Raw genomic sequence first — 25,583 nt, 5'->3', positions numbered from 1 at the left:
AAAGCAAGGAAAGAGTGGAAAGAAGGCCAGAAAAAGGCAGGAGCATCAGCAAAGGGACTGAGAAAGAGAGAGAAGAGTGAAAAAGAAACAAGGGGACAGACAAAAAGCAAAAATGTAAACAGGAGAGCAGCAGCAAAACTGGCTCAAAAGGTGAGAGAAGAGTGAAAATGCGAGGGGTGAGAGAGAAAAAGCAGAATGAAAAAAGTAGAAGCAAAATGGGGCCAGAAGGTGAGAGAGAAGAGTTAAAAACGAGGGGACAAAGACAAGAGCGAAATTAAATGGTGGGAGAAGCTTGAGGGAACTAGAAAGGCTGGGAGGCCACAAAGAGGCAAGGAAGGGAGCTGGGTCTGGGCACCTTCTCAAGCTGTGTTTCTTCAGGACCTTTTAGTTGAAGTCTGCTATATGCAATCAGTGCCTAAGTCTATAGTGATGTGATTACTCATATTATTATATGTGCAAACTTATTACTGGTATGAAGAATGTTGTCTCTTTCATATATGAGGACGATTCTACGCATTCCAACATAATGCAGATGTCAGCAGGCACAGGAACTCAAGTAAACTGAGTCTGATGAGTTATCAAAAAGGCAGTCTTACTCCTTATTTGAAACATATCTGCTCCTTTAGGATACGGATGAGCCAATACACATGGACAAGAGAAGCACTAAAAAAAAAAAGCAATAGCTTTTTCATAAGAGCAAATGCTCCCATTTTTTCCCCAGGCCGGTATCTCGCTTGGAACAGGTGAGTCACCAAAAGTAGAAATTCCACGAATGCGGAGATGCAGGGCAACGATTGTGAGGAACTTCGATAACACCATGGGAGCTGTAAAGGGTCAGAAGGGTAGTGCTTTAAATTGGTAGTTGTTGGAAAACAGCCCTCTCTAAAGGCTCACTCCAAACTTTTAGCCTTCCTCCCCCTCTTTTTCTCACTACATTTTTGTTGGCTGTAGGACTCTGGGAACTTTCACCACTGCTAACCAGTGCTAAAGTGCATGTGTTCTTTCCCTAAAACACAGTAACATTGGCTCATACACTATTGGCATATTTAATTTACCTTTACGTCCTGAGTAAAGTACACTAGATGTGCCCAGGGATCCTGGCAGACAGGGCTCAGTTGAAAGGGGAACTTGTGCACTTCAAAACCACTCTTTGAAGAATCGCCCACTTCAAAGGCATTTTGGGGTATATGTACTGGGTCTGTGAACCTCCAAAAGTAGACACTTCTGGATCTACACCTGGACTATGTCAGAGGGACGGCTTGACTGCCCAAAGGACTCATCTGGACTGCTTTGATGAGGAGGACTGCTGCCTGCTGGCCTCTGACTCTGCTGGAAGGTCTCTTCCTTCCCCACAAGTGCTCTCCAAGAGCTTGGATTGAGCTTGCCCCTGTTCTAAAGTCTCAGGGCCACACAGGCTTCAACAAAAAGAAGAAAATCTCTGTGTGGCAGAAAATGCATGCAACGCCTGCAGAAACTGACGCAGCGCGTGCCTTGCGGCTGAAAATTAGCAAGATCGATGCAGCACCTGCTCCTTCTTACCAGCACGTCGAGGATTTTAAACACATCGTGCCAGGGCATTACAATATCCCTGCATCACAGTCAGGGACCAAGGCTGCACTCCTGGAAATCGACGCATCATCTTGCAGCGTGGAAAGTAACAACGCATCGCCTGTGCCGCGCCAGAAAATCTGATGCATCCCCTTATTTGTCATCGCATCTCCTCCTCTGTAGCCCCCGTGCATCATTATTTTTGGCGCAACCCAGATACAGTGTGTTACAAGGATATAACCACTGATTCTTAAGGAATGAGACTCATTTAAACCTTTAAAAAGTGATATCTTGACTTGTGCATATTGGATTTTTGTTGTTTTTATCTTATTTTATTCAGATAAATATTATCTATTTACCTAAACTGGTGTGGAGTACTTTGTGTGGTGTTTTCACTGTGTTACTGTATGAGTTATTGCACAAATACTTAACGCATTGTCTTCTAAGTTAAGCCTGCGTGCTCTGTGCCAAGCTACCAGAGGGTGAGCACAGGATACTTTGCATTGTGTTGTGACTCACTCTGACTAGGACTGTGGTCCCTATTTGGACAAGGATGTATATCTCTGCCAACTAGAGACCCAATTGTTAACAGTAGTGCTGTCCAGTACCATGCAACAAAGGTACCCCTGAAGGGTAGGGTGGATAAGAATATGAAAAAAGGTGTCCTTCAGATCTAGCACCATCATGAAATCTCCTTACCGTCGGAGGGGAATAATGTCCTGCAGGGCTGATGAGTAAAAGTGCTCTGATAAGATGCACCAGTTTTAGCGGCTCCAGGTCTAGAATTGGCAGTGATCCGTCCTTCTTTGGAATGAGGAAGTACAGCAAGTATATGCCTTTGCATTGCAGGTGTGGTGGCTCTACGTTCATTTTACTCTTTTTGAGGAGCGCTTAAACCTTGTCTGCCAGAAGACCGAGGTGGTCTTCGCTGACAATGTGGTTATGTGGTGGACTTATTGTGGGGCTGGGGCGCTGACAACATAATCATCTAAGAAGTTGTCTCTGTCCCCTGTCCCTAAAGGCTGGTCATAGGGCGCTTTCTCCCCTAGGGGCTGCCTGGATCTGATCAGTCAGGTGACTCTTTTTGTGCGAGAGGTAAGTACGGGTGTGGTAGCAGTGGGGGCAGAGCAGGCAGTATTGTTCGTGGTGGTGGTAGTAATTGACTGGGTGTACGTGGCTGTCCTTATGGGTTTTGTGCACCAGATTCCTCGGTGTATCAAAAGCGAGCGCTTCCTCAAAGGTAAGCCTTTGCTGCTTTGGAATATGAGGTAGAGTGGTTGTCGCTGGGCCAGGGCAACCAGTCTCTGGTTGGATGAAGAGCAGCTTCTGCTTCAAGTTGAGCTCCGCTGCCAGATTTTGCAGGCTGGGTGCCTCAGATTCCTCCAATCTCTGCATTAAAGAGCGCCTCTGTCGCCCTGGTGCACGATTTCAGGGTTGCACACTGCATCGCCTTTGGCTCTGAATGAGAGCTTTTGACACACTTCAGTCAAAGGGGATTCTATGACTGTCACAGCTTGGCGCAATCTGTTGGAAGTTTGCTCAGCTGTGAAGCCGTCTCCCGGTGCCATCTGAAACCTCACTGCGGCAGTGGGCCGGTGGCTGGTGGCTTTTTCCTTCCCTGCTTAAGGTTTGATGCCCAGCTCCTGCTGGACAAGTGCTCTGCTTCAGAATAGGGGAAGTTTAGCAGAGCAGGGTTGTATTCCCTAGCTTTGCTGGATTCATCATTGAACCCCTTGGAGGCTTCCTCATTCAAGGCCCTGCTGGTTCAAAGGCAAGATCGCCCCATATTGGTCTTCTCCATAAAATGCACTTGAGGACAGTGGGCAAGTCAGAGTGGACTGAGCCACTGGGATCCCCAGAGGAGCCCACCTATTCCTCCTCGATGTCGAGCCGGTTGTGTTCCCCAAAAATGCCAGGGGTCTCTGAGAAGATTGCTACAGCATTTTAGTGTAAGTCCAGAGCTTTTCTCTTCAGTACCATAGTGTCTTTTGCAGCGGAATGGAAGGCAGAACTCACAGGAGGGTTGATGGTCATCGGAAAAACAAAGGTTGCAAAGGTTGTTTTAGTCCGGTCTGAACAAGGATATTTTGCGCTGCACAATGCACAGGATTAGAATGGTATGTGTCCCATTACCACCTTCCTGTATTCATTCTACAAGGAGAGCGAGGAAGGACATGAAGGTGAGTCTACTGAGGTGTCAGAACGTCAAAGCGCGATGGCAGTGGTCAGTGTAAAGGTTCAATCATTACGTCAGCCGGAAAAGCCACCAGACAGGTGCCAATCATGTTGTCATTGTTAACAAAGTCTACAGACCCCCAGAGTAGACGATGTGGGTCCAAAAAACAATAGTGAGGATACATAGTTTCAGAACTATGGTTGGAAATGTCTAAACCCAAAGGCGGGAAACAAACACTGCATGGAGGAGTCGGGCCCATGCACACTGTAGACTATGACTTGAAAAGTATTTGAAGAAAAACAAGTTGAAATGTCTGAGTCCAAAACTAAATGGCAGGCGTATGCGGAGGATGTGTTATTACAACCATACATACTACAAACACAATAGTCACAGAGGTCTTCATCAGTCCATACTGCATGAAGCGGCAAATAACTCTCCGGAAGCCTCAGAGGCATGAAATCATCCTACACCCAATACATTCCATAAAACATTCCCTATTCCACAACCTAGCTATGCAATCATAGCTGCTTCAACGTTATGCAATGTCTCTTGCAGTTTTAAACTTTAAACATGTCTAAACTATCTAACAAAAGAGTGTAGTGTATATTAGAGATGTTTTGGTTCACTGCTGAATCTGGATGTTGTGTAAGATTCTACTTCATTCCTGTGCTGTCAGCAACTTCCTTGCTTCTTTCCCTCTCCTTGGTTTATAAGATGTAGCGTCTTTGAACAAGATCACTGTAATTCTACTGTTGGTTACTATGAGAGACCACAACTCTAAAAAGGGACAGTAAAGTTAAACTTCCAGTTGATATAAGGTGCCAGGCTACATGACTTAACCAACAACTGAAGCTCCGGTTATTTATGCTGCTTTTGTGAGAGGTTTGCCCTTATTACAGATTTTATTTCTTTTAACCAGTTTAATTTGTATTCAAAATTATGCCCTATGCTTCCTGAACTTCAGAATGAACTATGTTAATTTTAAATACACATAAATAAGAAATTGCACATTTAACTAAAGGAAAATGTGACTTACAAGTAGAAATCTGTCTCTGGCATGTAGTACTGTAGATTCACATGCTGTGTATTATCCTGCTATCTAGTGTTGGGCTTGTAGTGCTACAACTTTTCTTAGGGGTTTTCGAGTCACGGGATCAAGTGGCTCCCCCTTCTCAGTGCACTGAGTTCTTTGTCAGATTACTTTACCGCAAGTGGGGGAGATATAGAGTATAGAGAAGTATACAAAAGAATATGACCATACGAGTATAAGGAAATATAAACAACTATATACAAATATGAACTAACTGAAACGGCCACAGTCTTCCGGAGAGGGTGCATGTGAATTTACAGCACTACATGCCGTGAACAGATGTCTACTGGTAAGTAACATTTTTCGTTCCATAACATGTGGCTGTAGATACACACGCTGTGCATAAACTGTAAAGCAGTTCTCCCACACAAATGTGGTGGCTAGCCTGTGGGAGTTGCAGTTGTTTGAAAAAGTGTTCTTAGGACAACCTGTCCTACATTGGATTGTTGACATCCACGCAGTAATGTTTTGTAAATGTGTGTGGCGTAGACCAAGTAGCTGCTTTGCAAATGTCAGCTATGGGGATATTCCCTAAGAATGCCATTGTGGCGCTTTTTTTTCTTGTGAAATGTGCTTTAGGAGTAAATGTTAATTGTCTTTTTGCTTTAGCGTAACATATTTTATACACTTTACAATCCATTTAGCTATGCTATTTTTTGTTATAGAATTCCCTTTATGAGGTACTGAAAAATAACTCAAACAGCTGCTTAATTTTTCTGAACTCTTTAGTTCCGTCAATATAATACATGAGAGCTCTTTTAACATCTAATGGACGGAGTGCTGTTTCTGCCAGAGAGTCTGGTTGTGAAAAGGAAACCAGTAACTCAATAGTTGATTAATGTGGAATTGGGAGACATCTTTTGGTAGAAATGTAGGGTTTGTATGCAGAACTAGTTTATCCTTATGTATCTGAAAGGAAGCCTTCTCTAATGTTAACACGTGTAGCTCACTAACACGCCTGAGGGATGTAATAGCAACTAAGAAAGCCACTTTGTAAGAAAGGAATTGTGTAGGATAGCTGTGAAGAGGCTCAAATGGAAGGCCCATGAGCCTAGTGAGTACAATATTAAGATTCCAGGAAGACACTGGGGGTAGCCTGGGTGGGATTACTCTTTTAGGGCCTTCCATAAAAGCTTTGACTGGTATTTTGAATGCTGAAGTATGGTGTCTGTTTTGTAAATATGCTGCAAATGCAGCTAGGTGTAGCCAAATTGATGTGTAAGCAAGATTTGCTTTTTGCAGGTGAAGATAATAACATCTGAATGTCTTGCACTGATGGTGTTAATGGATCAATGTGTTTAGTTTGAGAGTAACAGATAAAACATTTCTATTTTGTGCATAGCAGGTTCTAGTTGTTGGCCTAGGTGCCTGTTTTAAAATAGCCATACATTCTGCATCTAACTGAAGGTAACAGAACTCTAGGACTTCAGGATCCATATTGCAAGTTTGAGTGATTTGGGATCTGGGTGCCTTATTTGTTGGAGATTTTGTGTGAGAAGGTCCGGTCTGTTGGGGAGTTTCTCGTGCCGTATTAGAGAGCGATCCAGCAGAGTTGTAAACCATGGCTGGTGAGCCCATGTGGGTTCTAGTAGGATCATTTTGAGAGATGTTTCTTTGGGTTTCTGCACCAGGGGTGGAATGAGTGGGAGGTGGAAATGCGTAAGCAAATATCCCTGTCGAGTTGATCCATAGTGCATTGCATTTAGACTCGGGATGTGGGTACCAGGATGCGAAGTTTTGGCATTTTGAGTTTTCTGCTGTAGCAAATAGACCTATCGGAGGTGTTCCCCACTTTTGAAACTATTTTTGAAGGTCTACTGAGTGGAGTTACCATACGTGGACTTCTTGATGGATCCTGCTTAGCAGGTCTGCAAAGTCATTGTCTGTGTCTGGGAGATATTCTGCCAGAAGATGAATGTGGTGATGATGAGCCCACCTCCAGATTGTTTGTGCTAGCTGAGACAACTAGAGAGAGCGTGTTCCCCCTGGTTTTTGTTAATAACACATTACTGTCATGTTGTCTGTGTGGATCAAGGCAGATTTGTGCATTCATTGAGGCATAAAAACCCTTAGGGACAGAAAGACTGCCTGAAGTTCCAAAACATTGATGTGCATGATCTGGTGACTGGGGTCCCATGATCCCTGTACTGTGGGATTGTTGAGATGAGCTCCCCATCCTGTAAAGGAGGCATCGGAGGTCAGAACTACTTGGGGAATTGGGTCTTGAAAAGGCTGTCCTTTGAGTAGGTTGGTGGGATTCCACCATAAGAGAGAGATGTAAGCTGGACGACCTACCAACACTAGATCCTGAAGATGACCCAGAGCTTGCGACCATTGGGGAGAGAGACATTGTTGATTGACCTGTATTGAAGATATTATTTGTTGAAAATTGTGAACTTGTGCTGGATTGGTGTAAGCAAGGCCCAATTGTGTGTTGAGTATAGCCCCCAGATACAGTTGAATTTGCAGAGGCTGTAAGTGTGATTGTATAAAGTGTATTGTAAACCCTAATTTGTGAAGAAGGTTTACTGTGATTTGAATTTGAGACCGAGTGTTGGCTTTGATCAGCCAATCGTCCAAGTAAGGAAATACGTCTATTTGTTGCCTTCTTTGATGTGTTGCAACTACTGGGGGACACTTGGTGAATACTCTGAGGGGCGATTATGACCTCAAAAGGCAGAACCTTGAACTAATAATGTTGTCCTGCCACTACAAACCTTAGATATTTGTGGTGTGCAGGAAGAATTGGAATATGAAAGTAGACATCTTTCAGATCTAGAGCGGTCATGAAGTTGCCTTTTTGCAGCAATGGAATCTCATCCTGTGACCATGTGAAAACGTTAAGAGAGAATATATTGATTTAGGGGTCTGAGATCTCAAATAGACCTGAGAGTGCCGTCCTTTTTGGGAATGAGGGAGTAGAGTGAGTACACTCCTGTTCCTTGGTATTGTATAGGAACTTTTTCTACAGCTGGTTTTGACAGTAGAAATTGAACCTCTTTGTTTAAAACAGAGAGATCGTCTGTTGGCATTTTGTGCTTGCGAGGTGGAATGTTTAGAGGTGTTGAGGACAGGACCCACAGGTTCGAGGTTATATCTGTCCACTGTTGGTGGGAAAATTGAAGAAGCTCCCTTACTGGAGTGGAATGAGGAGGGTGGAGGTGGTCAATGTTTGGCTGTGGAGGGTGAACCATAAGTGTTGGTGGGTTTTTCCCCTGCCCTTGGAGCGGTTTCCTCTATATGTTCCTCTGAAAAAACCTCTGGAGTAGGAGGAAGAGGCTTGACACTGCTGCAAAGTAGAGTGCTTGTAAGGCACCCATCTCTTTAGCAGTGTCAGTGTCTTTAAGTTTTTCTAGGGCGGAATAAACCTAGTACCCAAATAGATGCTCCCCATCAAAGGGCACATATTGAGGATAGGTTGTTGGACTTCTGGTTTGAAACCAGAGCACCTTAACCAGGCATGTCTCTTAAGGAGTATACTGGTATTGACCCCTCGTGCAGCTGTGTCAGCCACATCTAGTGCACATCTAATTGAATTATTCATAATTGCTTGACCTTCAGAGACAATTTGCTGTGCACGTTTACGGTATTCTTCTGGGAGGTGCTGAAGGATGTCTTCCATTTCATCCCAGTGTGCCCTGTCATACCTGGCAAGTATTGCCCGGGAGTTAGAAATACGAGTATGATTGGCCGTTTGCGCAGCAACCTTTTTACCACTGAATCAAGTTATTTACTCTCTTTCTCTAGAGGGGGAGACTCACCAGTAGCCTATTTACTCTTTTCCTGGCAGTGGTGGAAACAATGGAATCTGGTGGCACTTGGGACTGGATGGATATTGGGTCAGATTTATATTTTTTTATCTACCCGTGCTGTAATTATACTGGAGCGCGCAGGTTCTTTGAAAATGTCCTTGACCTGTCTAATCATTCCTGGCAACATAGGGAGGAACTGTATGTCCTTGTGTGTTGTAAGGGTATCAGATTAAAAAGTCTTCCTCTATTGGGTCTTTATGCAAATACACATTGTAATATGCAGCAGCTCTTGCTTTTACTTGTTGATAACCAGTGGTGCCTTCTGGAGGTGAGAGGCGGTCAGGATAGAGATCTGGGTCTGTATCCATAATCGGATCGTATCATAAGTATTCCAGGGGGTCAGGGCCTTGTGGCGTATCCTCTAGTTCTTCTCTACCATATACAGGTGAATCCTGTGGTGTGTAATCCCCACCCACTTGAGAGCTAGATGAATGAGGTGGAGGAGAGAGAGGAGGTAGTGACGGAGGAGGTGGCGGCAGCAGCTCTTGTAAAGGAACGACTGGTGCAGTTGTAGAATCCTTTTCCTTATGTAGCTTTTTTGGTGGAGGTGTGGTATCGAGAGCCTCCTGAAAAGAAAGCTTCTTCTTCACATCAATGGTGGGAGAAGCCACAATTCTGCCTGTCTTTTTAATTTATATTTTCCGCTGCTTAGCTTCTATGTCTCTTGAAGTGGTTCAATTGGAGACAACGAAGCTGAAGAATGGGCAAAGTCTGCTGTTTTTTGGGCCGAAATGTTGTGTCAGTGTAGAACCTTATATCCCGAAGGGGCAGATGGTGTCCTCTCGCTCGGTGCCGAACGTTTTGGTCCCGAATTTGATCGCACCAAAGTAAAAGGAACAGAGGCCAACTGTGAAGACTGAACTTCACCCTCTCTGAATTTTGAAGTTGAGTTTTACACATGTAATGGTGATCTGTGTGTGGAAATCTTGCGTGGTACAGAGGACAAAATCTAAACAAAATCTAAACAGTGTTGGTTCCATTAGGGTGTCATATTCTTCAGTGCCACATGGGAAATAAGCCGGGGGCCGAAAGAGGCCCACCCGAAGGGTACATGTTTGAAATTCGGCCCAAGTTAACATACATTATGATTAAGAAACGCGATGGAAATACAATACCGTCGATGAAAAGTAAAGACGGAAAGAGAATCTCGAACCGGAGCAAGCAGAAACAAGTCCGAACCTGACAGCGGATATAAAACACCCTAACAAAGAACTTGACGCCCATGTGCAGTAGCATCAAGACAGAGAAGCCACTCAATCATGTGACTCAAAAACCAGTCTCGGAGAAAAACAAGTTGCAGCACTACGAGCCCAAACTAGATGGCAGGATAATGCACAGCATGTGTATCTACAACCACACGTCATCAAACATGTAGGCACTCTTATTACTTCCAAGCTTGGTACACCTACAAATAAACCTGGTCCTTAAATGAAGAAGAAAGAAAAAAATCAAATGTTTTCAGCATCAAGCTATCACTACAGGCTATATAAAAAATAAAAGTTCATTTTTTAATAACTGAAAATGCTGAAGGATCCTGGAAGAAAAGTGCAGCACAGTCAAATTACCTGGTATTCATTTTGTGTGTCCGAAACCCAAGATAAGGATCAAGTATCAAGCTGGTTGCTAAGTCATCATTTTCACACAGCTCCTTTGCAGTCATTCCTGAAGACGGAACATATCTGCTTTGGCCTTCAAATCCAGTAGCAACACTGGGACTCAATGAAGCACTAGCAGTACAATCTGTAAAAAACAAATTAGACAGGACAGTGAGTCACCACAAAAATCTAAAGAAGCTTGATTTTATCATGGACTGAATAGAAAAAGCATCTTCACTGGTGTTCTGCTTCTGGAAGTCCTTGCTCTCTCTAATTTATAACTGGCTGAGATTTATCTGTGCTACCAGATAGGTCCAGTTAAAACGTTCAAGAAACATACCTTTAGAGTATCTCCCCCTCCTACCAATTTTCACAAAGCGGTCCCCACCCAGTTCTTTGATGCACAGCATAAGCGATACCAGAAAGGATTGGATAGGGTTTTTGACGTACACAACTCCGCCCTGCACTACCTCAACTGACAGAGAATATAACATTTCCTAGCTGTCATGAAGGAAAGTTTCAATTTTAATAAGGACACAGAGGCGAGGATTATGCTAATCACTTTGCTTTATTTCTCTCAGCATCCTTAAACAACAATAAAAACTACAACTCCCAAGGGTCTTTGTGATAACTGAATTCAATAACCATAGAGTAAGTCCCATATATAAACAGCATCAAGGAAAAGCACTTCCTCTTTCTTCGTACAAACATCCTGCACTAAACAGTCTTCTCAAAATTCCAGCTTCTGGTCAGATCACCGGGAAACAAACACAGAATATCAGTCACCATAACGCAGAAACATTCTGCCACACATCAATCTGTATAATCAATACATTGTTGGAAGAAATTGAAACTATTGACTATTTCATACCATGCAAAAGAGTATCACAACACTAAAATGAAGCAATCAAAAGTCTTAAAATTCATGAGCTTACTCGTCCATAATCCTGTAGACTCCGTACAAGACAGAGGGGCGAGAAATGATATGACAACAAAACTCCTGTGGTATAATACTCGCCTTCGTGTCCTCAATAGTACTGAAACTTTCCTTCAGGATAGCTAGGAAATTTTATATTCTATGTTAAGACCGAAGGCTAAGATTATGCTTGTTCAAAGCTGGCTGACAACCAGTGATGCAATGCCCATGATGGGTTTAATATAAAAGGCCTTAAAAGTAGGATCTGAAGACCAATCTGCTACTCTGAGAATATCCTCTAAGCGACCTTCTAGGGAGAAAGCCTTTGGCACCCTTGCTTCCCTAGTAGAATGGGCCCCAAGGCACCAGCAGCAATTCCAACCTCTTGTGAAACCCATGTCACCCAATGGCCGATGGTCATTGCTGAAATCGGTTTGAACGGTTTCTTGAGAGATAAAAATAACAGAGTTGTTCTCGGAGGATGATATTCTTCAGTCATGGTCCCGTAGGCTCTCAGGCAGCAAGCCACAGAGTTTAGGATGATGGGTAAAAGATGGGTAATTAACAACCCTGGAATAAGACTTGGTACGTCTGGAGATAGTGAATGATACCCCATCCGGGTTAAACATGTGTGCTGTAACCTCTAAGGCACGAACATCAGATACTCTCTTACCAAAGATGACACAAAAGAACAGCCAACTTACCGGTCAATTCCTTGTGATCCAAAAATTGGTTATCTTGCCATAAGTCAAGCATCCAAAGCACCACATTTAAATCCTAGAGTGAGGAATACAGAGGTTCAGGTGGAACCGAAAGAGGAACACCCCTCAAAAGATGACAAACCAATGAGTATTCTCCCACCGGTACGCCCTGGAGAGGCATATGCCCCATGGAAATAGCAGATCTGCATGCGTTAATCCTGCGGTATGCCAAACCCCATCCGCCAGTTCGGACATATAATTGTCATTGTGCACTACATCTGTCTCCACAGAATCTATGTCCCTTCACAGACACCAGAGAGACCATCTACGCCAGGCTGACCCATACCCTTTTGACCGTGGATTCGGCTCATGCTTTCTTGAGAAGAGGGGCAGCTTGCATCAATAGGCCTGGGACTTCCCAAACTCCCCTGTAATCCTCCAAGCTATTAATAGGAGACTCAAGGTCCTGAACCATTTGGTGCAAGTTGCCCTGAGGGTCCATCAGAAGCTGAGGAGTCGTGGAAGTTAGATTGGAAAATCCATAGACAGTTCCAGAAGAACTGGATATCAGACTTGAGATTTCCAAACCGGTGTCACTAGGATCAGCTCCGCCTTCTATGTCCGGACTAGTGCCACGAGTCTGGCAATCACTGAAAAGGGTGAAAACACTTACCCCAGAATCTGTCTCCAGTCTTGTAGAAAGGCATCCATTGCTTCTACAAGAGGATCCAGGGGCCAACTGAAAAAACGTGTTAGTTGATAGTTGAGTCTTGACGCGGAGGGGAGATCTACTTGACATGGACCCCACCAATCCATGATTTTCTGAGAGAAAAAAGGATCCAGTTTCCAGGCACTGTAATCTTCCAGGTGTCTTTGTCACAGACTACTTGTCGTTTGTGTCTTTGGCCCACTGGAACTGTGGAGAGGTCTTGATTTTTGCAGATTCTGCCTTGACCCAGGTAGGGGCAGCCCTTTCTGGTAGCCACGGTATTGCTGATGGAGGGAATGCCAAAAGCAGTCGGTGCCCTCCAGAAGGAGTCCCAGAGGGAAAAAACCCAAAAGGGAAAAAACCTCTAAGCAGGAACTCCCTGGAACCAGAACAAAAAGTAAAAAGCTAAGTCTTTCCAACAGGACAAAAAATAGTATTGAAAAAAGCTGGAACAGACGAGGAAAAATATAACTGGCGAAGAAAGAAACAGGAGCTAAGATCATCACCAAAGGAAGTGTTGCAGTGCAAGGAGAAAAAGAATCCCTCGCCTTACATACCCAAGAATAGGAAGTGACCCACAGGAAGTAGAAAGGCACCATATATTGGATTGGGAATAAATCATAGAAACATATAGAGAAAGACACCATGGTAAAAAAGGTTCCTAAGGCATGCAGGGAGACAGAAGGCATGCAGGGAAGAAGAAAGAACATGGCAGCTGGAGAAGTGCATAAATACATGAGGTACGTGAGGGGTGTGGGTGGAGGTGTCCAGGAAAATAGTGAGGGCGTACTGCGCCCGCAACTCGCCAAGGCCCCATGCCTAATTTGGGGCCTTGAGAAAAATAAAGAATGGCAGGGGGCGCGGCACCCCCGGCCGCCACGGACCGCGGCCGTACCCCAAGCCGAATGCTCAGTTCGCGCCAGGGTCCGCCGCGGTGCGACAGTCTTGAATGGCAGGCCACAGTCTGGTTGAGTTTTCCCAAATCAACAGGTTATTCTGTAGTCAGTGATTCCAGAACTCTTTGGCCAGGTCCACCAGTACCTCAGACCGGGTGCCTCTTAGCCAATTTATATATTGCACCGTAGAGATGTTGGCCAGTTTCAGCAGAATACAACAGGACACCTTGTCGGCCGTCAAACTCTGTTATACGAATGAGCCCGCTGAGAGCTCCAGGCAATTGATGTAGAGCGCTTCTTTGTGTTCTGATCACTGTCCTCCTGTGGTAATATCCCCACAGCGTACGCCCCATCCTTGACGACTGGCAACGGAGTAGATAACCAGATCTGAGGTTGACCCGAAGATGGCCCAGCCATTCCATGCATGCATATGATTGAGCTACCATCGAAGCTCCGTCCTGGTCTTTGGAAATAGAGAGATCTCCTGGGCATATGTCAAGCCCTTCCTGTGGTGGTGTGTGTGCTTTCTTTTGTTGAAGAGCACAGTAATGCAACGGGCCAGGAAAAATCACTTCGATGGATGACAATAATAGGTCAACAATCCTTGCTAGTTGACGAAAAGAGAATTTCTCTCTCTCCAGTGTTTTGCGTAGCTCCTGGCATATCAAGAACCACTTATTTTGAGGTAGCCAGAGTGACTGATTCACTGAATCTATTTCAAAGCCAAGGAAGGGCTCCTACGACCCTGGAATGAAAATTCAGATTTCTGAAGGTCCACAATAAAACCCAGATCTTGAAGGGTTACTGTCATATGTAGTTGGGTGACCAAAGTGGCTCTGTCCTGGTGCATCAAGTGAATGTCATCTAGATACACTATAAGTCTGATCCCTCATGCTTGAAGCTATTCCATGATGGGATGTAGTACCTTGGTGAAGCACCAAGATGCGGAGGATAGACCGAATGGAAGGCATGTGAATTTGAAAACCTCTCCGCCCCATTCAAGCTTAAGAAAGAGCCTGTGGTGCTGAAAAAAATCGGAACGGTGAAATAGGCATCCTTGTGGTCTAGTCTCACCAGCCAATCGTTGGGCAACAGAATATCCCAAAGGAAATTAATGCCCTCCATTTTCAAGTGGCGATACACCACCCCTCAATTGAAACCTGTGAGACGGGTTACTGGTCTGAAACCCTTGCCTTTCTTTTCTAAAAGGAAAATATTGCTCAGGAAACCCCTGGGATGAAGGGAGCAAATGCTCCTTTCTCTAGAAGATCTGAAACCTCTTGATCTACCACCGGAGTCTGTTCCTAAAAGAACATTAGGGGTCTGGGACGGGAGTTCTCTCTGGGAGTAGCATAGAGCTGTATGTGGAAGACCCCATGGTTTTAAGCACCCATGTGTCCCTTGTTATGGTCCCCCAAATCCAACTGAACCACTGTAGTCTGCCTCCCACCCTTTGTAGGGAAGAAGGGATATTGCTTAAAGTAGTGCCACCTGGTGCATTACTGGCCCCATGGAAGGCTTCTTTACCTCAACCTCTGCCACAGCATTGGGAGAGGTAGAACCCTATGAACTTTTTGTGGTCCTACCACTGGATGGAACGTTTGGGCTGAAGTTTAAGGCGGTTGGCAGTAGATGTTTGGCTGGAGAAGCATCCCCCTACCTCTTCTGGCCCCTCCCAAAAACCGGTTGGTTAAAAAAAAAAAACTTGCAAATGGATTCTTGTGACTTTTTGAGAGAGAAGAAAGTATTGATGAAGCGCGAGAGCTCCTTAATGAATGGGTATGCAAAGTAGCCTCCATTTGCCACCACCCTAGCTTCTGTGGTGGCAAGGTCACCCAGTCTGGGTTCAATCTTAATTAGAAGTGAGCAATGTCGTTCTGTTTGTAAGGAGCAATTGGCATTGCCAATGAAACAAGCGGCCTGCTAGGTCGACAGGGACAAGATATTGGGGCCAGTCTTACCCCCAATGCAGGCAGGTCCAGTGGGTCAGCCAACAGTACACAGTACATTCATTTTTTTTAAAGGAGGTTGGGGTGAATATTATCAGGGGATCTGAAACTGCATATGACTGAATGCTCAAAAAGGGCTTGATTTTTTAAGCTTTCCCAAAAAATCTTGGCACCAACATTTTTTAATGCTAAAATAGTTCAACACTTTTTCATATGCAGCTGTATTGAGCGGCATCCAAGACTTTTCCGATTGAGGTCGATCAGTGTTCTTTAGTCAATGTGAAAGGAGATTTGTCTTGGCATCTATTCCCAATCACCTTTTCAACTTCATGTGTCTGATAAAGTTTCACCGCAGTAACACTCAAAATAATTTGCGAGAGTTGAGGTCAAAGGTCCCGCATTACTGCACTCTGACCCCGTTACAGTTTTGTGTGTTTATAACCTGGAACTCCTGGTGCTGATACAACTTATTAATCCTATGCTTACTTTGCTTATTTGACACTGGCCATTGTCATTGCCAAAGCCAAACCCAGAGATGCATGCTCCAAATGCTTTGGCCAACTTATACTTGAGCCAAGAACCTGGAATAGAAAACACAATTGATTTATTCTGTTTTCAAAGTTTTTGTTTGAAAAGCAGCACGTATGACACAAATGTCATAACTGTTTTGAAGAAGACACAAAATACATAAAGACACCAGGTCCTCCCACGGGTACCGATGGGGGCATGCAGGCAGAACTAGAATGATGTCCTACCAATAGGGTTTTATTTATTGGTGACTTTCAAAAACAGCAAAACCTCTTGTTTCTTAGATTCGGACTGTCTGATCCTTTAGTTCCAGTAGACATATTGATCTTATGTGCCTGTGTTCTTCCGAAAGAGATGCTGTGTATTATAAAATCTAAAAAGGTATGCTGCTGAGTAGTGTAGTGTGTGTGTTCATTATAATCAGTCATACTGGCTCCTACTATGGTTATTAACTAAGGACCTCTACACAAATACTATGCTTTTGGAAGCCCAATCACTATATGGTGACATAATGCATAACATGTGAATAGAATATGTTCAAATTACATAAAGTAAATGTCAGCACAAAATATCTTGCTTCACCCCCCTGGTCTTAATGAAGAGAATCTACACAAATTATATAGTGGTTAACTGTGGTGTTATTGAACAGAGCACACAAGAAGGGCAAAAGAAACACTTTGGGAGAAGGAAGAGCAGCACTTCTGACCTTCTACTCAGAATTGCAAGGAGGAAATGTCCCACTTATTATTAATAGTGATTCATACAATATTACTCTTTTTAGCAAATTGATAAGCTTTTTAGTATCATGTTTTAACTGATATGAGATAGTGTTTGTACTTTTAGTTTACAGAGTTTCCTCAATGTTATTTGTCTGAACTAAGGAGGGATAGATAACTAAGGGCCAGATGTAGGAAGAAAGCAAATTGCGACTTGCAATTGGCGAGTCCTTCCGACTCCTTCTGCGACTCGTAATGGGGTCGCAAAGACCCACCTCATTAATATTAATGAGGTGGGTCGCAGTTTGCGACCCCATTGCGAGTCTGGGCACTCACGGGGATGGTGGCCTGCTGGAGACAGCAGACCTCCATGTCCGTGACTGCTTTTGCAATAAAGCAGTTTTTTGTTTCTATCTGCAGCCCGTTTTCCTTAAAGGAAAAACAAAAGGTTTCGGTTTTTTCAGAGCAGGCAGTGGTCCATAGGACCACTGCCTGCTCTGAAAAAATATTTGTGATCATTCACAAAGGGGAAGGGGTCCCATGTGGACCCCTTTCCGTTTGCGAATAAGTTACCATCCACTTCAAGTGGATGGTAACTGCGAGTTCATTTGCGACCGCTTTCGCGGTCGCAAATCAACTTGCAGCGCGTTGCGAGTCGCAAATAGGAAGGGAACACCCCTTCCTATTTGCGAGTCGGAAACGCATTTTGCGAGTCGGTTCCGACTCGCAAAATGCGTTTCTGCATTGCGTTGAGGCTTTTGCGCCTCACAAACGGCGTTTTTTTGCTGTTTGCGAGGCGCAAAAGCCTTGCTACATCTGGCCCTAAGCTGTGTATAAAACGTATCATTTTTAATTTATTTTTTGTTTTTAGCTTGTTTTTATTAATTGATGGGAAATGATAAATGAATGGCTTTGTAATGGTTTTACATACCTGTACAATAAAAAAACATTACTACTTACTACATTTCTGACCCTTAACTGAATGCAGTGAGAATCCTGATTGATCTGGTACAAATTACATTTTATAACTATGGGCAGCCAAACCCAAAAAAACTAAATCATAGCAGTGAATCAAACTTTTAAATATCTACATTATAAGTGTGTCCAGTGTAAAACAAAGTTGATAATGCAAATAAAGATCTGTATACATGCAGCACATTTCAAACTATACAAGCACAACATACATCTAGTACTTGCTCTTCGCTCGGGCATATGCCTCGTGGGTTTTGCGTACTCTCTTTTATTGTGTCGCAATTTAGTTTGGCTGTGTGGATGTCTGTTGGAATGTCTGCTTCCACTTCGCCTGCCAGTCACAATCATGTTCTTGGATTCTCCCAACCACTTCATGCCAACAGATGGACTGGCCTAGGTGCATTTAGTCGCTATGCAAAAATGCCCTAGGAAGATGCTGAACAACTTCTGCTTTCCCACCTACAATGGAAAAAAAACATTCAAGATAGTAAAACATAGAATCCAAAAGCAGAGAAAATTTCTAAATGAACTGACTTCAGAACTACACCCTTCATTGAGGAGAATACATACGCCAAACATATCATTAGCAATACTGGTTTATCAATGTGCTTGTGCATAACATACAATAGGATCTCAAAATGTCTATTCAATGGATAGCATAACACTTTAGGACAGAGAACAATGTCTAGTAATAGGGGGGGTAGCAATCCATACATGAGCACCTACTAACCCTACTTAGCTTCAGTAATACACTAACTTGTAATTACAAATACTGATATTTGTACAGGATGCTGCCATTTTGAATTAAAAATGTCACCTCGTAAAAATATGAGTGCTAGATGTATTAAATATCACCACGCCCCTTTAAATCAATGCTTTTTATTGTTTACTAAGTATGTAAATCAAAACACTAGTGTCTCACTTTTAAAGTATAGTACAAAGCAGATAAGTGAACATGCCTGTGTAGATGGTATTATTGGGTACTGCCAGGCACTAAACTAGGCCAAGTAATTAATTTTGAATATGCAGGGCTCTAATACACTGCTTTCAGATTATTATTCCAGAATGCGTTGGGTTGCAGAAAACATCTAATAAAATGTAATACTTTGAACACTTACTTTAAAAAATCATTTATCTGGTTCCCTTAGTGGATTGTTGTCATTTTGATGTTTTGTCTTATACATTTTACTCTTACACAGCAGCAGCACCTAGGACGGAGCTTGACGGAGAAACCCCTAGGATCACGTTTTATCTGTGAACATCTTGGTTCCACTTCAATATGTACACGTGGAGTAGGCACCTGCACACTTCGTCTGCCACTTGCCTGTGGCTTCCAGTTCCTGCTTATTCCAGAATGATCCACTGACACCAGAGCTTTTCCCGACCGGGTTTACCCAATCACCGTTCTTCCTGCCAACAGAAGCCCTGCCCACCCCAGGGCCTACTTGATGCAAGCCACAGCGCGACCGTGCATGCAGCATGCGTGCCACTGGCATGCCAAAAGCAAGCCTGTCTGCACCTGTCCAATCCTGGACAGCGTCCAGCGTCACAACCCCTGGTCCTTCCTTCCCCGAAGATACACCATTGCCGAGCTCCACACCCTCCAACCTGGACGCAGCAACAAATGACGCCACCTCGCAGACCCACTTGAGGACCTTTCTCCTGCACCCACTGCCACTTCACCTGCCACAGCACACACACCAGCCCACTGACCTGCCCCACCCCATACATACCACCTGAACAAAAACACCAACTCGCATATGCCCTTCTCAACACACACTCACTATACAAGCGTTCCACCGAATTATGGGACCTCATTGCCAGCCTCGCACCCGACATCGTCTTCCTCACCAAGAACTGGCTCAACTTCACATACGTCCCAGACATTGCCCATAGAGATCCTTGATGGATATAAGATCACTCACCAGGACCACACCAACAACCCGGGAGGATGAACAGCCATCATCTACAAAGACACCATACAATGCACCAACACCACCAACCCCATGGAACATCTCAACTTCAATCTCCACAGAGACAACAAAACAAAAATAATAGGCAACCTCGCTTACCGACCCCCCTGCCCAGGCCCACGCTCCAGCTTCTGCAACACCATTGCTGACTTCATTGCGCCCCTAGTCTTAGACTCATAGGACTGCATCTTCCTCAGCTAACTAAATTTCCACACTGACGACAACAACACTGCACACCTCCTCAACAGTATCAGCAGCCTCAGATTAACCCAGGTCATCCACGATCCTACCCACACCGCAGGACACATGCTAAACCCCATTTTCACCTCCAGCACCTGTGTCAAATACATCCACGTCACAGAACTCAAATGGACCAATCATTACATCATCCACTTCAACATCTCCAGCCTAAGCACCACCACCCCCAAGATGACTAGCGCCAAAAATCTCAGAGACCAACCAGCTGGGCAGATGCCCTCAAAACCTCCAACCCTGCTACTGCCACCAACCTCGCACAGGAAGTGAAAAATGTCAATGTCTGGATCACCAATCATGGTAACAGCGTTGTCCCCATCAAGGCCATTCCCCAAAAAGGCCAGGTGGTACATCTAAGAACTCAGAACAGCTAAACGAGACAGCAAATAGCTGGAGAGGAGATGGCGCACCTGCAAGGACGCCTCCGACAGAGTAGCCTTCAGGACCTCCCCTCAACCTCTACTACCACCTGCTGAGGGCAACAAAGAAGACGGCCATTGCTGCACAATGCATGCATCAAAATCAGCACCAGCAACACAAAGGAACTTTTGAACATCATTAAGGAATTCTCCAATCCGGTTGCCAGCGAAAACAACTTCACACTTTGCGGCTGCAAATTTTAAGGGGAGGGGTGGGAAGGAGATGAGGGGGGTTGAATAGGTGGGTGGGTGTAACTAAAATAATAATTTTTAAAAAGCCTTACCTTCGCTGCTGCTGCTGCCATCGCCTCGCTCCTCTTCCCTCAATGGTGTTGGTGTCCCAGCAGTCCCTGCGATACTAACACGGGCTCTCCACACAATCCTGGTGCTGTTCTCATGCTATACCTCGCAGGAGAGCAGCATCAGAATTGGTCTGAGCAGCTTGGTCTGCCACTAAGACAGTAAATGGGAGTCTGTGCAGTTTCTCCAACCGATGGAGAGATGTAAGCGCACATTTCAGTTTGGCCGACCTAAAACGGCCAGCCAACCTAACATGCACACCTAGGTGCACTCCACTTCCCCCTTCTATGGTCCAGCCCCGCCCGCTCAGCCAGTGGGGCGACGCTCCTTCACCATTGCAAAGGCGGCAACCTTGCCCACTTCTTCCGTGACGTGATCGCAACCATATACAAAAACGATGAACCCCCACCCCACACGTATGGACTTCCTCGACAGATATGCTACCACACGAACCACACACTGACCACCTGGAACATCCTCTCTACCCAGGACATCACCTTCAACATGAAATCCATTTACTAGGGTGCTCCCACAGACCCATGCCCGTACCACGTCTTCAACCTTGGAAGCCAAAGGATTGGCCAGGAACCCACCACCCTGCTCAACACCTCTAAACACCACTGTAACATTCCTGACGCCTAGAAACACGCCGATGTTAGACCACTACTCAAAAAACACTGAGCCGACCCCATCGAACCCAAAAACTACCGGTTAATCTCCCTGATGCCATTCCCAGCAAAGACACTGGAAAAGATTCACAAGCAACTCATGACATACCTAGAGCAGAACAGCTAATCAACACCTTACACTCCAGCTTCCGCAGCAATCACAGTACCAAAACTGCCCTGACTGCAGTCACTGGTGACATACAAACCTTCCTCGACAGAGGAGAAACTGCAGCTTTGATCCTCCTCGACAGCCTTCGACACCGTATCCCACCATATGCTGATCAAAAGACTACCACATCAACTTCCAAGGGGACGTGCTCAGATGGATCAGCCCCCCTCCTCACCGGATGAACCCAGAGGATCCACCTCCCACCTCTGAATCCAAGGAGAACACCTGCGGTGGCACCCAGGGCTCAATCTTCAGCCCCACGCTCTTCAATGCATATATGTACCTGCTGGTCAACACTGTCAGATGCCACGGTCTCAACATAATGTTCTACGCAGATGACACCCAAATCATCCTCTCACTCACTGACGACCCTTCCACCATCAGAGCCAATTTCCACGGATGCATGACAAGTGTCGTTGACTGGATGAAGATGTTAACTGTCTGCAGCGGAACACAAACAAGACAGAGGTACTGATCTTTCGCAATGGCAGCAACACATGGAGTGACTCCTAGTGGCCATGAGACCTAGGACCTGCATCCACTCCTTCTGACCACGCCTGTAATCTCGGAAACATCACTGACAACAAACTCACTATGAAATCACAGATCAACGCAGTCTCCTCTGCCTGCTTCCTCACTTTGCACACGCTACTTAAGAAATCTTCAAGTGGCTACCCCTACACATGAGACGCACCGTGACACAGGCCCTCATCACCAGCCGAGTGGGCTACGGCAATGCCCTCTACATGGGAATCGCTACACACCTCCTATAGAGACTTCAGACTGTACAGAACAACGCAGCCACACTCATCCTCGACTTTCCCCAACAAACCCACATCACATCCCACCTCAAGCAACTCCCCTGGGTTCCTGTACAGAAGAAATGCCAATTCAAGCTGCTGACCCACGCACACAAGGCTCTACACAACCAAAGACCTTCATACATTAATCACTGCCTGAACTTCCAGCAACCATTGAGGAGACTACACTCTGCCCCCCTTTCACTTACCCATACTTCCCACATCTACCGAAGCAGAAGAATAGTTCCTTCTCTCACACACTGCAGCAAAAACCTGGAACTGCATCCCCACGCACCTCCAGACCATCACCTCACTTCTGGAATGCTGAATGGCCCTCAAGACATGGCTGTTAAAATTGAGACCTGCAAGCGCCTGTACACGCATTTTGGGGATTAGCCACGCTTTATAAATCCTGATTGATTGTGTTGATGGGGGCCTTTTGGTTGATTATACAGGGAGTGCAGAATTATTAGGCAAATGAGTATTTTGACCACATCATCCTCTTTATGCATGTTGTCTTACTCCAAGCTGTATAGGCTCGAAAGCCTACTACCAATTAAGCATATTAGGTGATGTGCATCTCTATAATGAGAAGGGGTGTGGTCTAATGACATCAACACCCTATATCAGGTGTGCATAATTATTAGGCAACTTCCTTTCCTTTGGCAAAATGGGTCAAAAGAAGGACTTGACAGGCTCAGAAAAGTCAAAAATAGTGAGATATCTTGCAGAGGGATGCAGCACTCTTAAAATTGCAAAGCTTCTGAAGCGTGATCATCGAACAATCAAGCGTTTCATTCAAAATAGTCAACAGGGTCGCAAGAAGCGTGTGGAAAAACCAAGGCGCAAAATAACTGCCCATGAACTGAGAAAAGTCAAGCGTGCAGCTGCCACGATGCCACTTGCCACCAGTTTGGCCATATTTCAGAGCTGCAACATCACTGGAGTGCCCAAAAGCACAAGGTGTGCAATACTCAGAGACATGGCCAAGGTAAGAAAGGCTGAAAGACGACCACCACTGAACAAGACACACAAGCTGAAACGTCAAGACTGGGCCAATAATTATCTCAAGACTGATTTTTCTAAGGTTTTATGGACTGATGAAATGAGAGTGAGTCTTGATGGGCCAGATGGATGGGCCCGTGGCTGGATTGGTAAAGGGCAGAGAGCTCCAGTCCGACTCAGACGCCAGCAAGGTGGAGGTGGAGTACTGGTTTGGGCTGGTATCATCAAAGATGAGCTTGTGGGGCCTTTTCGGGTTGAGGATGGAGTCAAGCTCAACTCCCAGTCCTACTGCCAGTTCCTGGAAGACACCTTCTTCAAGCAGTGGTACAGGAAGAAGTCTGCATCCTTCAAGAAAAACATGATTTTCATGCAGGACAATGCTCCATCACACGCGTCCAAGTACTCCACAGCGTGGCTGGCAAGAAAGGGTATAAAAGAAGGAAATCTAATGACATGGCCTCCTTGTTCACCTGATCTGAACCCCATTGAGAACCTGTGGTCCATCATCAAATGTGAGATTTACAAGGAGGGAAAACAGTACACCTCTCTGAACAGTGTCTGGGAGGCTGTGGTTGCTGCTGCACGCAATGTTGATGGTGAACAGATCAAAACACTGACAGAATCCATGGATGGCAGGCTTTTGAGTGTCCTTGCAAAGAAAGGTGGCTATATTGGTCACTGATTTGTTTTTGTTTTGTTTTTGAATGTCAGAAATGTATATTTGTGAATGTTGAGATGTTATATTGGTTTCACTGGTAATAATAAATAATTGAAATGGGTATATATATATTTTTTGTTAAGTTGCCTAATAATTATGCACAGTAATAGTCACCTGCACACACAGATATCCCCCTAACATAGCTAAAACTAAAAACAAACTAAAAACTACTTCCAAAAATATTCAGCTTTGATATTAATGAGTTTTTTGGGTTCATTGAGAACATGGTTGTTGTTCAATAATAAAATTAATCCTCAAAAATACAACTTGCCTAATAATTCTGCACTCCCTGTATGGTATTCATTCCATATATAAAATAAGCACATTATTGGAAATGCAATTAAGCAGGAGCCCCGTTGCTGCAATCGAACAACTTACTTACCTTCGGTAATGCTTTTTCTGGTGGGTACAGTAGCTACCTGCAGATTCCTCATCTTATGAATTCTCCCAATGCGCCAGCATTCGATGGAAACTTTCTTCCCAGCTCTTTACGTCGACGAGGACGTCACAATTGCACGGCTCTGCACGCGACTCCATCTGACGTCATCGTGGCAATAAGAAGTCCTTGCCGGCGTGCTGACGTCAGTTTCACCATTTTTTACGTGCCTTGGAGGCGAACAGGTGAATACTGACTTCACAAGACAACATATATATATATATATACACACACCAATCCAAATCCAAATATAAATCACAATATTTGTTTATATTAAAAACACCAAAAATGTATATACATTTATTGCAAAAGAAGTCTTGGTATGACCAGACAGGCAACGGGGAGGCGGGTGGGAATGTGAGGAATCCACAGGTAGCAACTGTATCCACCAGAAAAAGCATTACAAAAGGTAAGTAACTTGTTCTTCTGATGGATACAAATTCCTGTGGATTCCTCACCTTATGAATAGAATCCCAAAGTAGTCCCGCACTCGGAGGTGTGTGCCTGACCGGTCACACCAGGAAATCCTGCAAAACAGTATGTGCAAAATGGCCGTCCCTCCTAACTTCCGAGTCTAAGCAACAATGCTCAGCGTAAGTGTGGAGGGAAGCCCAAGTTGCTGCCTTACAAATATCAGCAACCGGCACACCTCTAGCCAAGGCCGAAGTGGCAGAATTAGCCCTGGTGGAATGGGCCCCAATACCTTCAGGAGGAACCTTCTTTGCCAGTAAATAACAAATCGTTATGCACAGAATGACCCACCTGGAAAGGGTTCTCTTGTGGACAGCTTGATCTTGGCCATATATCCAACGAAGAGTTGATCATCAATACAAAGGTTTTTTGTCCTTTCAATGTAAAAACTCAGAGCCATTGTTGGATCCAGGCGATGAAGTCTTTCCTCCTCCTTTGAAGGATGGGTAGGAGGGTAAAAGGATGATCGTGTTATAGAGTGCCCTATATGAAAGGGAGTGACAACCTTAGGAAGGAAAGCCGCCCTGGTTCTCAGCACCACCTTGTAAGCATAAAACAATGTAAAAAGAGGTTTCACACTAAGAGCCTGGAGCTCACTCACATGCCTAGCAGACTTGATAGCTGTGAGGAAAACTGTTTTCAAACCTAAAAGTCTCAACGGACAAGAATGCATAGGCTCAAACGGTGAACCCATTAAAAAAGTAAGAGCCAAATTAAAATCCCACTGAGGCATGACAAACGGAGTGGGAGGAAACTTGTTA

The 25,583-nt window shown here is 44.6% G+C and overlaps 1 protein-coding gene across 3 annotated transcripts in view; it reads right to left on the bottom strand.

Moving 5' to 3' along the window:
• The window catches only part of KMT5B (lysine methyltransferase 5B), a 326,116-nt gene that overhangs the window by 230,288 nt on the left and 70,245 nt on the right, over positions 1–25,583 (bottom strand). For all 3 annotated transcript variants that reach the window (XM_069223050.1, XM_069223048.1, XM_069223049.1), the window contains 2 exons: positions 17,821–18,067; positions 10,192–10,366 (listed from right to left, as the gene is read on the bottom strand). In XM_069223050.1, the coding sequence (XP_069079151.1) occupies positions 10,192–10,366; positions 17,821–17,983 (338 nt within the window). In that variant the 5' untranslated portion in view covers positions 17,984–18,067. The remainder of the gene's footprint in view (positions 1–10,191; positions 10,367–17,820; positions 18,068–25,583) is intronic.

This window comes from Pleurodeles waltl, chromosome 3_1, assembly GCF_031143425.1.
Source record: "Pleurodeles waltl isolate 20211129_DDA chromosome 3_1, aPleWal1.hap1.20221129, whole genome shotgun sequence".
Lineage (NCBI taxonomy): Eukaryota > Metazoa > Chordata > Amphibia > Caudata > Salamandridae > Pleurodeles > Pleurodeles waltl.
Note: the sequence above shows the minus strand (reverse complement) of the source record. Positions and strands in the feature narration are given on the sequence as shown.